Source organism: Neophocaena asiaeorientalis, unplaced genomic scaffold (genome assembly GCF_003031525.2).
Source record: "Neophocaena asiaeorientalis asiaeorientalis breed wild unplaced genomic scaffold, Neophocaena_asiaeorientalis_V1.1 scaffold407, whole genome shotgun sequence".
NCBI classification, from domain to species: Eukaryota; Metazoa; Chordata; class Mammalia; order Artiodactyla; family Phocoenidae; genus Neophocaena; species Neophocaena asiaeorientalis.
In genome coordinates this window covers 1070090-1086130 of record NW_020174060.1, presented here as the reverse complement: position 1 = coordinate 1086130, position 16041 = coordinate 1070090, and the positions used below count along the sequence as shown (strand labels likewise).

The 16041-nt window shown below is 44.7% G+C and overlaps 1 protein-coding gene across 6 annotated transcripts in view; it reads left to right on the top strand.

The window, feature by feature from the left end:
* PRKAG2 (protein kinase AMP-activated non-catalytic subunit gamma 2) overlaps positions 1 to 1260 on the top strand; it is a 275589-nt gene extending 274329 nt beyond the window's left edge. For all 6 annotated transcript variants that reach the window (XM_024754453.1, XM_024754452.1, XM_024754455.1 and 3 more), the window contains one exon: positions 691 to 1260. In XM_024754453.1, coding sequence (XP_024610221.1) covers positions 691 to 722 — 32 coding nt within the window. In that variant the 3' untranslated portion in view covers positions 723 to 1260. The remainder of the gene's footprint in view (positions 1 to 690) is intronic.
* Positions 1261 to 16041: the final 14781 nt, after the last annotated feature.

Here is a 16041-nt window from a genome sequence, read left to right as displayed (position 1 = left end):
GCCCCTTATTTTTATAGAGTGTTGATCTCTTTCAAAGTTGAGTGTCTTCTAGTGTCTGATGAGAAAATACAGAATCTGTTGTAACGAAAAAAATGGCAGCTCCACCTCCCAACCCATTTCAGAATATCCTGGCAAGGTGAGAGTAGGTTTTACGTGCAGTTACTGTAAGCATGCTTAATGCTTTTACGTTTTTATAAGTATGTACAACAGAAATACTTTGCACCTTCGCTAGAACTTAAATACATATTTCTTTTAAAAACTTTTAGCAGTAGAACCCTCTTCTTTTCCAAATTAAACCTTGCATATTTAGAATTATGATACGCAGGGAATTCCCTGATGGTCCAGTGGTTAGGACTTCGCGCTTTCACTGCCGTGGCCCAAGTTCAATCTCTGGTCCGGGAACTAAGATCCCTCAAGCCTTGTGGCATGGCCAGAAGGGGGGAAAAAAAAAAAAAAAAAAAAGAGTTCTAGAATTACGATATGCAAAATGGATTAAAAGCGTGCTGCACTGATGGCAGGTGGGGATGGGGAGCCTGGAGCTCACCTGCTCATTCCCCACGTCTCCTAAGGCTCTGCAGGTGCGGGTAGGTGCCACCAGGCAGAGAACCACCACTGCGCCCATATAGGACATGCACAGCTGCAACGTATTTTTATATGGCTTTGAAACTTTCCTTTCCTATCTCCTAATAGGTGCCAAGCAGAAGGAGACAGAAACCGAATGACAACCGTGAGTGGAGGAGCCCTTGCAGGAGAACTTGAACAAAGATGCTGGGTCACGCTTTGCCTCATGAACACTGACCGCGATAGAACAGAGTCCAATGGCTGAGAATGTGTATCAGGGTTTAGTGATGGGTGTTTTTTCCAGTGATGTTGAAACTAAGCATAAAAAAGAAAGATTTTGTGTTTGAAGATGCGAGCTTGCATTAAAAGACTCTTTTCAGACCGTTGTCTGAAAGATTTCAGATGCTGTATGTCATTAAAGTGCACTGTGTCCTGAATTTCTATTATTTTTCATTTTAAAGAATTCACTGGTATCTAACAGGTAATATGACATAAGGCGAGTGTGTGGCATATTGAGATCTAGTGCCTTATGTCAGAACAGCGATATGTCATCACTACTGCCCATCGCAGCTGGAGCGTCCTTGTGAACTGACACTGCTGGAGTGTGAACGTCTGAACCTTTACCAAATCAGTTTGTTTTCATTAGATTTGTTGAATAGCTGTAATTTGAATATAAATAATTACTTTATAAAACTTTAATGATGGTTTTATGTGTTAGTGTTCTGTTCTGAACTGTAGTGTAAACAAGGCTGATTTACAACAGCTTTATTTATTTTTACTTTCATGCAATTTTTTACACATCTTTTGGTGGGTAAACTTCACCGTACCCATTAATAAACCATTGGTTGCTATTTTAAAAGGGCGAAATTCTCATTAAGTTTGATCTGGAAAGGATACGACTTCTCTAATAGCCACTGTTAGGTTTTAAAAGCTGAAGTTTCTAACAGCATTTGTGGGAACCTCTCTGTGGGGCTGCAAACAAAGTGCCGGGAAGATGTCTATTTTTTCTTGTGTTTTGACATGAAAATCATGACGTTTGTGTGATTGCTGATGCGATTGTTTTGTAAATTTTACTGTGGCATATACAGTATTGTCATATGGTGAGGAGAAACACAATGTTTCCTAATGTAAGTGCTCTGAAAATGTTGACACTATATATATAGATATACATATATATGTGTGTGTGTGTGTGTGTGTATATATATATATATGAGTATAGTTTGGTTTTTTGTTTTGGGGGGTTTTTTTGCAGATTGAAAAATTAAAATAAATCTTACTATCTGCCATCTTGTTACAGAAGTTCTTTAAAATACTTTGTATTTCAGCACATTTCTTTTTTTAACATCTTTGAGTATAACTGCTTTACAATGGTGTGTTAGTTTCTGCTTTATAACGAAGTGAATCAGCTATAGGTATACATATATCCCCATTTCTCCTCCCTCTTGCGTCTCCCTCCTACCCTCCCTATCCCACCCCTCTAGGTGGTCACAAAGCACGGAGCTGATCTCCCTGTCAGCACATATGAATTAAAATTCTACATGCAGTTTCCCACTTAGATATTTCTCCCCAAATAAAGGAGAACATGAATTCTCATATTCTTTTTTACATCAACAGAAAAAAACCTTAATGATTTGATTCATAGACTTTCTCCATTATTAAATAGAACATATTTAATTAAAAATTGCCATGCAGATTTTCTTGTGCTAGGTGTCAATTTTTTCATCTCCTAGTAGGCCAAATATGAGAGAAGGAGATTTTTGTCTGTTTTCCCCATAGAAATAGTAGTGGTTGTGACTTAGGCTGATGGTAATACTTAGAGAACAATGAAATATCAGAAAGAGAAAGTTTTTAAAAACCACTTTTAAAACTGTCCAAAAAAAAAAAAACACAAATACCTAGGAATGAACCTGACCAAGGAGGTGAAAGACATATGCTGAGAACTATAAAACACTGATAAAGGAAACTGAAGATTATTCAAAGAAATGGAAATACATCCCATGCTCTTAGACTGGAAGAATATTATTAAAATGGCCTTACTACCCAAAGCAATCTACAGATTTAATGCAATCTCTATCAAATTACCATGACATTGTTTTACAGAACTGGAATAATCCTAAAATTTATATGAAACCACAAAAGACCCAGAATTGCCAAAGCAATACTAAGGAAAAAGAACAAAGCTGGAGGCATAACCCTCCCAGACTCCAGACAATACTACAAAGCTACAGTAATCAAAAGAGCATGGTATTGGCACAAAAACAGACATATGGATCAATGGAACAGAATAGAGAGCCCAGAATTAAACCCACACACCTACGGCCAATTAATCTTCAACAAAGGAGGCAAAAACACATAACGTAGAAAAGAAAGACTCTTCGGCAAGTGGTGTTGGGAAAGCTGGACAGCTGCATGTAAATCAATGAAGTTAGAACACTCCCTCACACCATACTCAAAAATAAACTCAAAAATGGCTTAAAGACTTAAATATAAGACATGACACCATAAAATTCCTAGAAGAGAACATAGGCAAAACATTCTCTGACATTAATTGTAACGATGTTTTCTTAGGTCAGTCTTCCAAGGCAAAAGAAATAAAAGCAAAAATAAATGGGACCTAATCAAACTTACAAGCTTTTGCACAGCAAAGGAAACCATAAACCAAAATGAAAACCTATGAAATGGGAGAAAATATTTACAAACAATGTGATCAACAAAAGCTTAATTTCCAAAATATACAAACAGCTCATACAGCTCAATATCAAAAAAACCACCCAATCAAAAAATGGGCAGAAGACCTAAATAGACATTTCTCCAAAGAAGATATACAGATGGCCAACAGATGCATGAAAAGATGCTCAACATCGCTAATGATTAGAGAAATGCAAATCAAAACTACAATGAGGTATCACCTCACACCAGTCAGAATGGCCATCATCAAAAAATCTACAAATAATAAATGCTGGAGAGGGTGTGGAGCAAAGGGAACCCTCCTACACCGTTGGTGGGAATGTAAATTGGTGCAGCCACTATGGAGAACAGTATGGAGGGTCCTTAAATAAAAACAGGGTTGCCATATAATCGTGCAATCCCACTCCTGGCCATATATCCAAAAACAAATCCGAAAAGATACACGCACCCCAATGTTCACAGCAGCACTATTTATAATAGCCAAGATATGGAAGTAAGTGTCCATCAACAGATGAATATACAAAGAAGATGTGGTACATATATACAATGGAATATTACTCAGCAATAAGAAAGAATGAAATAATGCCGTTTGCAGCAACATGGATGGACCTAGAGATGATCATACTAAGTGAACTCAGAGACAGACAAATTATATGATATCACTTATATGTGGAATCTAAAAAAGTGATACAAATGAACTTATTTACAAAACAGAAATAGATTCACATAGAAAACAAACTTACGGTTAACAAAGGGTAAAGTGGGGGGCGGGGCAACTTAGGAGTTTGGGGTTAACAGATACACACTACTATATATAAAACAGGGCATCCCTGGTGGCTCAGTGGTTAAGAATCCGCCTGCCAATGCAGGGGACACAGATTCAAGCCCTGGTCCGGCAAGAGCAACTAAGCCCGTGCGCCACAACTACTGAAGCCCGCACGCCTAGAGCCCGTGCTCCGCAACAAGAGAGCCCACGGCAATGAGAAGCCCGCGCACCGCAACGAAGAGTAGCTCCCGCTCGCTGCAACTAGAGAAAGCCTGCGTGCAGCAACGAAGACCCAACACAGCCAAAAATAATAATAAAATAGATAAAACAAGGACTTACTGTATAGCACAGAGAACTATATTCAATATCTTGTAATAATCTATAGTGGAAAAAAAACGGAAAAAGAATATATGTATATACACATGAATCACTTTGCTGCACACCTGAAACTAACACAACGTTGTAAATCAACTATACCTCAATTTAAAAAAGAAAATATACTTGGGAAAAGGAAAAAATCTCAAAGCTGCTAAAATAACACAGTTTTTAAACTCAAAGTATCTACTGTCAATCCGCCCCTTGCTTGTGTAGCATACGGGAGCATGCACAGACTACGCACGGTGAGAAGGAGGCATGCTGTGTGGCTTCTGCTTCAGAAGACAGCTGGGAGCCACTTAACAAAGAACCATGTCAGCACTGTCTCCTCCCACGACGCACACACATGTCCTGCAGGCCTCTGGCCATCCCGCACGCGTACCTTTTTGTTTGTTTGTTTGTTTAAGGGGTTTGAGTTGTGTGGGCAGGTCAAGCACATCAGGGTGTGGAGCAGATGTGTTACACACGTTGGCCTAAGTGAAGCAACCTAGTCTAGTGATCAGGCTACAACTATCGAAGATCCATTATCCTTCTGTTTCCACCTATTTGTTCCCAGCAAATGATCAAGACTGGGTTACAGAAAACGCGCTTCTCCGTGCCCCTCTAGGAATAAGGAAAAGGGGCACTTGAAGGCCAAGTGAAGGAAGGATTCTAAGGGGAAACGTCTAAACAATTTGAGAGATAGAACTCACTTTGGAAACCCTTGCAGGACAAGCCTCAAGTGTTGGTAGCGCCCTCATCACCCTGAGGCTCGCTAAGACCCAGCGGGCCATGGGTTCACTTAAGCGCCCACTGTGACTCTGGCCCTCACACCGACAGCACCTCCAAAGACTGTGAACAAAAGTGACGAATCTGAAAGGAAGAGCATATCAGAAACACCACGTCTGTTCCAGAAATGGAGGGCATCTGTTCTGTATTCTAATCTCTGAGAAAAACTTATAGACGTATTGAGCCGATAACATTTCTCATAACATTTTTTTAGAGAAACATCTTTGCATGAAGAGACAGTCCTCTTAAACCACTGGTTCTCAACCTGGGGAGGTTCTGACCCTAGAGGACATTTGGCAAAGTGGAGACATTTTTGGTTGTCACCACTGGGGGTGGCGAGAGGGGCTGTGTGCTACTGGCATGTGGTGGGTCGAGACCACAGGTGCCACAAAACTCACTACACTACACAGGATGGCCCCCACGACACAGAGTATCCAGCCCAAGATGTCCGCAGTGTGAAGTGAGAAACTCTGCCCTGAACAATGAGAATCGTCTTGCTATTGTGATTGTATTTGTTACTTCCTAACTGAATCCACCTGTCTTTGGAAGAAAAACTCAGTGGGCAGCCTTTCTGGGAAAGGAGACAATTGAAATAATCCACAGGCCAATTCCAAGGGTCCATATGACCCTCATCACAATCTCCTTCCAAAGCATTTTCACCAAAAAAGGGGCTTTTGCTTTGCTTAATAGCACTCTAAGGAGAAAACTGCTACCCACGGGGAAACACGTGGAAAGTCAATTTCACTCCGTTATTTTATTTTCATAAAGAAATCGAGAACGAACTCTAAATTGTTTCTCACGTAAAATCACCTACAAAGCTGGCGTAAGAAGTCCGTGTATGAAGCACACTTAAAACACCTTCACGAGAAACCACTGAAATTCCACCTCATTGTGGATCACCCCACCTTACTTCTTGTTCCAAACACACTGCATTAAAACTTACCTTTAGATGTCGACCTCAGCAAGGGCAGAGTACAATTATTCAGCTCTCAAAGCAAACTGAGGTTCCTTCCTGCGGGGAAGCTGGAAGAAATTCAGGTGCCCAGTTCTCTCCAGACATCTCTGCGCCCGAAGCGCTGCCGAGCTCTGCCCCTCACAGATCAGAAGCTGAAACATCGGTCCTGACTTCAACCCTGTGTCTCCCTCCCTGGAAAACCTGCACCCCAGGCACGGGATTTCGTCGGCGACCAGAGCAAACGCCTAGTTCTGGCGCACTGAAGACAGAGGCTTGGTGCCACGGCCGTTCCTGCTCGCCACGGTCAGGACTCTAGCATCTCGGGCCCCCGCCCTCTCGGCCACAGGACAGCAGAGAAGGCTGGCCAGCGCTCCCGGTGTCACCGGTGCTCGTTCGCCACAGGCCGGGGCCACCTCGCTCATTCCAGTGACCCACTGGTCCCAGGGCGCCTTTGAGGAAGAAACGCTTCCCACCCCCCAGGGGCAGAGCCGCGCCCCTCCAGTTGAGGCCTGTTCCCTCCCGCCGCCTCCTGCGCCTCGGCTCCGGGGCCCGAGGGCCTAGCACCCGAGGCCCGCCTCCCGGCCCTGCACACCTGAGACCTCGGGCTCTGCCGCCCTTTCAACAAGCTCCCCGGCGTCCCGGCCGCCCCAGCACGGTCGCCCCACGCGGGACTCTCCGTCCCCGCACGCGGCGCAGACACACGGGAAACCTCCCTCGAAAAGACATCACAAAACGGCAGCGTTTCGGACAGAGCTTTCGAAGGCGTTCAGATCGGTAAGCCCGAAAAGGGGCCCCTTACAATAAACTCGTCACAGTCGTCGCACTGCAATTTTAAACCAGAACTCTAGTCCCCTCATCTCACCGCTCAGAAACCGCCAACGGCCCGCGTCCCGACCTCCTCCGCGGGGACGAAGCCCCTCCCACCCCGCCCGCCCGCTCTCCGGGCTCCAATCCAAACCCCGCTTTCCTCTGAAGGCGCCCGTGACGCTCCCCCCCCCCCGCCGCGGAACAGACGCCTCCCGCCTCCGAGCCTCACGTGAGGTAGGACGCCCGGAGCCCTACGCGCCACGAGTCCTTGCTCCGTCCTGCCTTCTTCCCTGCGCGCCCAGAGCAGGCTTGAAACCACCTGGCATCCACAAGCAGCGGAAGGGCGCTCCCAGGAAGCCGCTGTAAAACCCCTCACCTCTCCCAGCCCGCGGTCGCCCTCTGCAGAGTCACTGAGCGGGATACATACATCGACACACACACTTCCGTGGAAGGGCGCGCCGGCAATGCGCAAGGGCTGTGTACGTGTGAGGAGCAGATGCTGCCATCGTTGACACGGTGGTCACCCGAGTCCCTAGGAAGGTGACAAGATCCTATTCGTCTCCGTTCACTTGCCCTGGCACCTGGGAGGTGCTTCCTGAATGGTCGTTCACGCAGTGTTTGATGGGCGGTCGGTAAGGGCCAGTACTGATACATCTGCTAGGATCGTGGATCTGGTGACGTGCTCCGGTCACGAGAGCTCTTCTCTCGAACTTGCTGGCTCACTTGATAAAGTTAGAAAGATGCCACAGAAGATGGAGCGTCATCTGCAAGTTCAGAGGCAGCCCTCTTCTCTGCCTTAAGCTTCTACGTTCGAGGACTGACACGGGGATCCCGGAAGGAGATGCTGAACGAAGTTTCCTGAGGATAAGGGGGTTCCGCCTTTTCTAACACAAAGGGCACTCCCTTACTGGAGGCCCCCCAAGACAGGTGCCCTCACGGGAGGGGATGCCGGAGGGCACAGAGGTCAAGGGCAGGGAACACAGTGGACCCCAAGTGAAGGGCGCTCCCTCCCCCTGTAAGGAGAACAGAGAAAAGGACACCAGCGCCTGCGCAGAGACGAAAATGAGCCTGGCTTCAGGAGCTGGGAGTGGAACAGACCAGAAGGACATGAGTGTAAGGCCAGCCCCTCACACGCTCACAGAAGGAGCAGAGGATCCAAGGAGCTCGCTCCTGACCCTCTGAAAATCCAGGAAGAGCCACTCCGGGATGCTTCGAGAATTCCGTGCACCATCTTTCTTTACCCCTTGTCTTTTTTGCCAGCTGAAACAATTTCCAGAAACCAAACTAACGCTGAGGAAAAACCCCAGGGCGAGTCCTCATCAGAATTGTTGCGTGGAAGCAGGGGCAGAGCCGGGCGGTCCCTGGTTTGCAGGTTCCCAGTAAGCCCGTCTGCAATGAGGGGAATTGGGTGGCTCGTGGCCCACATCATCCCTGCTACTTTTCAGAAACATGTCATAGAGGAGAGTTGTTTAGTCCTGATCAACGGGGCTTCAATATTAACTTACTGCGCACAGAGCACCTGCCTGGGCCATACCTGTGAACACAACAAAGCCCTGCCCTCGTGGGGGGTCGGGGGCGGGTTAAGGAAGGAGAGCAACACCGGGTGTCTCATGGGTTTTGCTCCAGCTGCTTCCTCTCCCTGGAATCCCCCACCCCAGATTTCAGCTCAGCTAATTCCCTCACCGCCTTAGAGTCTTGCTGAAATCTCACCCTCTTGATGAGGCCGGTTCTGACCACATGGTATTAATAATTACAATCAACACAAATAGCAATGCAAAGAACAGAAGGGGGAGGAGCTGCTGCAAGGCGCTAAGTGCTTTCCCCTGGAGCCACTCTTCTCAATCCTCACACGCCATCTCAAGGCGGTCTTCATCAGCACAGAAATGTTCACTGGGCCAAGTGCATACCGCTTCAAATTTGAGGACATTGGGACTTGTTAACAGTCCTAACTCCAAAGCCCATGCTCTTAACCCCAGATCTAAACGGCTGCTGTGGGTTGAACTGTGTCCCCCAAAAGGATTTGCTGAAGTCCTCACCCCCAGGACCTGTGAATGTGACCTTATTTGGGTCTTTACAGATGTCAAGTTAGATGAGGTCGTAGTGGAATAGGGCAGGCCCTAATCCTATAATATAACTGGTGACCTTATGAGAAGAGAGAGAGACACCGAGAGGACAAGCCATGTGACGGCACACTGATGCGCGTGACACAGCTAGGTGCTGAGTATGTGTTTGAAATGTTCCATACTAAAAACTTGTTTTTAAGACTTTACAGGGACTTCCCTGGTGGCACAGTGGCTGAGAATCCGCCTGCCAATGCAGGGGACATGGGTTCAAGCCCTGGTCTGGGAAGACCCCACATTCCGTGGAGCAACTAAGCCCATGCGCCACAACTACTGAGCTTGTGCTCTAGAACCCGTGAGCCACAACTACTGAGCCCGCATGCCACAACTACTGAAGCCCACACACTTAGAGCCCGTGCTCCACAACAATGAGAAGCCTGCGCACTGCAACGAAGAGTAGCCCCCGCTCACCACAACTAGAGAAAGCCCGTGTGCAGCAATGAAGACCCAACGCAGCCAAAAGTAAATAAATTAAAAAAAAAAAAACTTTGCAAAAACTTTTTACAGAAGTAAACAGTTTGCTTTCCTTTTAAAGTAATTTTATCTTACCCTAGACATATTAACATTACATAAGTGATAGGATATAGCCAAGAATTAATAAGCAGACACTTGAGATTTTTCAAGTGGTAACAGAGATTCACTCAGCAATCACTTGAAATGCGTTCACTAGAAACTGGCCACGCTACTCACAATTACTAGCATTTCAAAGCTGGCACTCAAAAGTTGCCATATTATAGATTTCAGACAACGCAACACTTAGTGATGAATAATTTAGATGTGTCATAGCACTTGTGCACCTGAAAGTTCTATTTTTTATGCTATAGTTGATCCAAATGCTCTTTTTTGGAATAGGCGTTTTTAAGGAATGTGAACAGTTATTGAAGAACAGTGGGTGCTTTCCTCTGTCATCTGCAAATTGTCTTGAAGAATGCTCCCCACCTCTGCTGTGAAACAGAAATGATGGTGTAAGCAAGTGGGGAGCACACCTTGCAGGGAAGTGAAACGATGGGAAATGGCCTCCCCCACAGCAGCTCACCGGCAGCCTCGGACCCTTCTGCTGGTCCACAATCATTTGTTCTTAGACGCATCCCTGCTGGGCCTTGCCACCCTCTTGCCCATCCTGGACCAGTGACTTTTCTAGACCTGCTGCCTAGCCAGATGCTTGTCGATTTTATTAGTTCTTCCCGAAACCAACATTTTCCTTTGTTGGGAATATTTAATTTTTAATTTCAGCTCATTAATTTTCCCTCCTTCTGCTTTCCTTGAGTTTATTGTGTTCTTACCGCAAGTTCTTAAATAGATCACTAAAATCATTAATATTCAGCCTTTTCTGTTGTTCTAATGTAAGCATTTAAGATTAAAATTTCCCTTTTATGGCATCCTATAAGCCTTGACTTGTGTTTATTGGTAGCATTTTTCTTATCATTCAGTTTAAATATTTTCTAATTTCCCTTATGGGTTTTTTTTGACCCATGAATTATATAGAAGTATATTTCCTATTTCCCAAACGTATGGGGTTCTCTTTCTATGTTTTTTGTTATTGATTTCCGACTTAACTGCATTGTGGTCAGAGAATGTGGCCGATGTGAGAAATTCTTGGAAATTTGTTGAGACTTGCTTCATGACCCCACCACATGGCCAGTTTCATAAATGGCTTGAATATATTTCTTTTCGTTTGTTGAGAGCAATGTCTGATAGCTGGTTATTACACAAGTTTGTTAATTCTGCTCCTCAAATCTTTCCTCTCCTCACTGATTTTTTTTTTAATATAATAGTGTTTATTTTTACTTGTTGACAGTTTGCTTTATTTATTTATTTTATTTATGGCTGTGTTGGGTCTTCGTTTCTGTGCGAGGGCTTTCTCTAGTTGTGGCAAGCGGGGGCCACTCTTCATCGCGGTGCGCGGGCCTCTCACTATCGTGGCCTCTCTTGTTGCGGAGCACAGGCTTCAGACGCGCAGGCTCAGTAATTGTGGCTCACGGGCCCAGTTGCTCCGCGGCACGTGGGATCTACCCAGACCAGGGCTCGAACCCGTGTCCCCTGCATTGGCAGGCAGACTCTCAACCACTGCGCCACCAGGGAAGCCCTCCTCGCTGATTTTTAAAAACTATTTCACCTATCAATTACTGAAAGGTATTAAAATATCCTATATGATTTCTTTTTCTCCTTGTAGTTTTGTCAAGTTTTGCTTAATATATTTTACCTGAATAGAATGTTATTGCTTATATAAGTTTAGCATTGTAACATGTTCCTAGTGATTTAAACCTTTTATAATATTTAGAGACTCTCTATCCATAATAATGGTTTTGCTTTGAAACCTATTTTAGTTTTTTTTTTTTTTTTAATCAATGTAGCTTCACAAGCTTTCTTTTGGTTAGTATTTGGTATATCCTTTTCCAACATTTACTTTCAATTTTTTGTATGTTTTAGATGTTTCTCTTATAATCATCATATGGATAGAGTTTTTTTTTTTGCGGTACGCGGGCCTCTCACTATTGTGGCCTCTCCCGTTGCGGAGCACAGGCTCTGGACGCGCAGGCTCAGCGGCCATGGCTCACAGGCCCAGCCGCTCCACGGCATGTGGGATCTTCCCGGACCGGGGCACGAACCCGTGTCCCCTGCATCAGCCGGCGGACCCTCAATCACTGCGCCACCAGGGAAGCCCTGGATAGATTTTTTTTAAAATACATTCTGTCAATTTTTGTCTTTAGAACATTTTAGGTCCATTTGTTATAATTACTGATATAGTTGTATTTGGGTTTACTTTTTGTTTTCTATTTTCATGCCTTTATTTTGTTTCTTTTTCCCTCCTATTCTTTTATTTTTTTCTCATTCCACTCCATTTCTTATTCCATTTTTCCCTTCTATTTGGAATTTGTTCATATTTCAACACTGTCTCAAATAGATAGGAACTTTTTAAGACATTTAACTATCATGCAGTTACCCCAACTGAACATAATTAACAAAATCCCTTAATATCATGTAATACTCTTCAGTTTCAAACATCCCCAATGCCACACACATTTGGTGTGTTCATATCAGGATCTAAACAAGAGCCACACGTTGGAGTTGGTTGATTTCTCTCTCAGCTCTTTTAAGCTGTAAGAATTCTCTACCCACCTTCCTTTTTTCAGGTCATTTAGTTGTTGAAGAAATCGAGAGGCTTATCCGATAGATCTCTGCACATTCTGGATTGCTGATGTTTCACTGGGTGTCATTTAGCATGTTCCTCTATCCTAGTAGTTAGACCTGGGGCTTCGTCAGACTCAGGTTTCATTTTTTGGCAAAAACATTTCATAGACGGGACTTGTACTTCCTATTACAAGACAGTCAGGCATTGTGTGTTTCCTGACATGCAATTCAGCAAAAAAACCAGAAAGCAAACACTCAAAAACAAGAAATGGAGTGTCAAAAAGCCTCAGAAGGGCTTCCCTGGTGGCGCAGTGGTTAAGAATCCGCCTGCCAATGCAGGGGACACGGGTTTGAGCCCTGGTCCAGGAAGATCCCACATGCCACGGAACAAGTAAGCCCAGGTGCCACAACTACTGAGCCTGCGCTCTAGAGCCCATGCACCACAACTACTGAAGCCCACACACCTACAGCCTATGCTCCGCAACAAGAGAAGCCACTGCAATGAGAGGCCCGCGCACCGCAACAAAGAGTAGCCCCCGCTCGCCACAACTAGAGAAAGCCCACGTGCAGCAACGAAGACCCCCAACACAGCCAAAAAAAAAGCCTCAGATATTCCACTGCTGCTCCAGTCTGGCATAAACAAAAAACCTTAACATTCCAGAATCTTTAGTCTTATTTTAGACCATCCATTTTCATCTTTCATTTATTTGAAAATAATTAAATAAGCATATTTTAAAAGAAATGTTTATTTTGTGATATATCATGAAAAAAATTTTCCTATGTATTCAGTGAAAGAGAAAAGTATGACCACATAATACTAACATTAGTCAGTCCAGCAGCTAGCATAAACTTCTATTTTTGGCTCTTTGGAGGTAAGAAAATTTAAACATTTAAAAGATGAAATAAAAATGATTAAAATACACATAAATATTTCATGATGATTTGGTAAAATGGGTTTTAAGTACCATTTCAGAACAATGCACTCCAACTAAAGAAATATCAAAGCTTTATCCTTGGATTTTATCCAATATATGTTGAAAATTTTGGTGGCTCAAGAAATTTTTTCAGCTGTAATTAACAGAATCAGCTTAACTATCATACTGCTTTGGCTATTTAAAGTTCTTTTCTTTCTAGTTAATGATACAGCCAAGAGATGAGTATCGAGAGCGGGTGAAAAGAATTACGTTCTGGGGCTTCCCTCATGGGGCAGTGGTTAAGAATCTGCCTGCCAGTGCAGGGGAAACGGGTTCAAGCCCTGGGCCAGGAAGATCCCACCTGCCGCAGAACAACTAAGCCCGTGCACCACAACTACTGAGCCTGTGCTCTATCACCCACGAGCCACAGCTACTGAGCCCTCGTGCCACAACTACTGAAGACCTCGCCCCTAGAGCCCATGCTCCACAACAAAAGAAGCCACTGCAATGAGAAGCCCATGCACCACAACGAACAGTAGCCCCTGCTCGCCACAACTAGAGAAAGCCCGTGAGCAGCAACGAAGACCCAATGCAGCCAAATAAATAAATTTATTAAAAAAAAAAATTATGTCCTGATAAGTTTTTGTCAAAGCTGGTTTTTACACATATTGTTTCTTATCCATGCTCTCTTTGCTTTGCTCTCATGAAACTCTCCCCCAAGATGGATATATATTGACAACAGCCCAGGGATGGAAGAGGGAAATAAAGGAAAGTTGTCATTCTCTCCATCCCTTTTTGAATATCTCAACTCAGGTCAAAATACCTCAGTTCTGGGCTTCCCTGGTGGCGCAGTGGTTGAGAGTCTGCCTGCCGATGCAGGGGACGCGGGTTCGTGCCCCGGTCCGGGAAGATCCCACATGCCGCGGAGCAGCTGGGCCCGTGAGCCATGGCCGCTGAGCCTGCACGTCCGGAGCCTATGCTCCGCAACAGGAGAGGCCACAACAGTGAGAGGCCCGCGTACAGCAAAAACAAAACAAAACAAAAAAAAAACCCGTCAGTTCTAACACCAGGCTTCAACCTTAACATAAATGTGCATAAGGAGGAAGAATACAGAAAACACTAGGGGTTTGCCATGTTTCCATTAATCACTCAAGGAGTTTTTCCCTTTACTTGGCACCCCAGTGTTTTGTACACCTGAAATAATGCAACCTGGTAAGATTTAGGGCTGGTGAAGGGACTAGCTTCTTTTGTAAAGTGGGGAAAAAGCTACGATGAACTCAGGTATATTCCCAGACAGCTCCATCTAGGAAATAGTATACATTTAAGTTGAAAATCCAGAAGTTGATTCTCTTTAAATTATCTGTTCTTGTGTGTCTCTTGGAAAGCTTCTGCATCCTCCTCGGGTCACCCATGCTCTTATTTGAAGACCTCCAATTTTTAAGTGTATACTGATACTACAGGAGACTAGAATCAATTTCACCCGCTTTTAAGTACATTCCCTAGGTTTCTACCAGCTGACAGAACACATTCAGAAACCTAAATGAGCGCCATCAGAGCATCATCCTAGGAAATCTGGATTAAATTGACCATTTCTCAGAGATAATCTGAATCAAATTGGAAAGTATATGCCAACCTCATTTAGCATCACAATTTAACAGTACTGGAAGTCAGCCCTTTACCAGCTTATGAAACTCACTCTGTACAAGTATTGCGTTGGGTTCAAGTTATACCCAGATGGCAGTTGCTCGAAATAACCTTTGCATGGAAAGGTACTATGCTCTTCTGCAAGTGGGAAATGACTGCTTTCCTACTGGGGAAAGGGGGGGACAGAGTGGGTCTCCCACAGTGTATGTAGGGATGGTCTCTAATCTCTGACTTTTCGGCATGGGGGGAAGATGCAGGGGGTGGGGTGGGGCAGAGGTCCTAGAACGGGGCCCCAGAGAGGAGCAGCCCATGTCCTTCTCGTCTTCTAGGCAGCGCTTCCCCTCCCAGCTACGCCTGGGGAGGAGGAGACACTGCCAGGAGGGAGGAACTCCACAAGGGCCCTCAGTGAAGTAGAGCTGCCTCAGGACCACGTGGTGCCCTGAATCTGGGAAGGTCTGCCAACAGGAGCTGTGTGGAGGGAGTTAATACAGCAAGTTCATCAACAATAGAATTAGTTGGACTTCCCTGGTGGCGCAGCGGTTAAGAATCCGCCTGCCAATGCAGGGGACGCGGGTTCAAGCCCTGGTCCGGGAAGATCCCACATGCTGCAAAGCAACTAAGCCCGTGCATCACAACTACTGAGCCTGCGCTCTAGAGCCCGCGAGCCACAACTACTGAGCCCACATGCCACAACTACTGAAGCCCGCATGCCTAGAGCCCATGCTCCGCAACCAGAGAAGCCACTGCAATGAGAAGCCCACGCACCACGAAGAGTAGCCCCCGCTCACTGCAACTAGAGAAAACCCGCACGTAGCAACGAAGACCCAATGCAGCCATAAATAAATTAAAATTTTAAAAATTAAAAAAGAGCATTAGCATAAATTGTAATTTGAGTTTATTAAATATCAGTGGGAAAGGTATAAAATCTTATTGCTTTCACTTTAAAAACTTGTTCTATGAAATTTAAATGTTCATTCAGCTTAATAAAAAATTATATTTTTACCAAAATAATGACTGGCATGTGGCTTTCTGGAAGCCACCAAAATGCACAATAGGAAGCACAAAAGTACAGCTGTTAGAAGTGTAGGTGCTGAAATAAAAATACGTGTGGGTGCTGGCATTCTAGGCTCCACTTGACGGATGTGCCATCTGGAGCAGGTCGGCAGCCCTAAAGCTCAGTTTTCTGTGTTTTAAGTGGAGATACTGCATCAAACCCATCCTCAGAATTGGTGTGAGAATTAACCGAGATAATGCATACAAAGCAGTTGGAACCAAGTAAAAGCTCCATAAACTGCTATTGTCATAGATCAT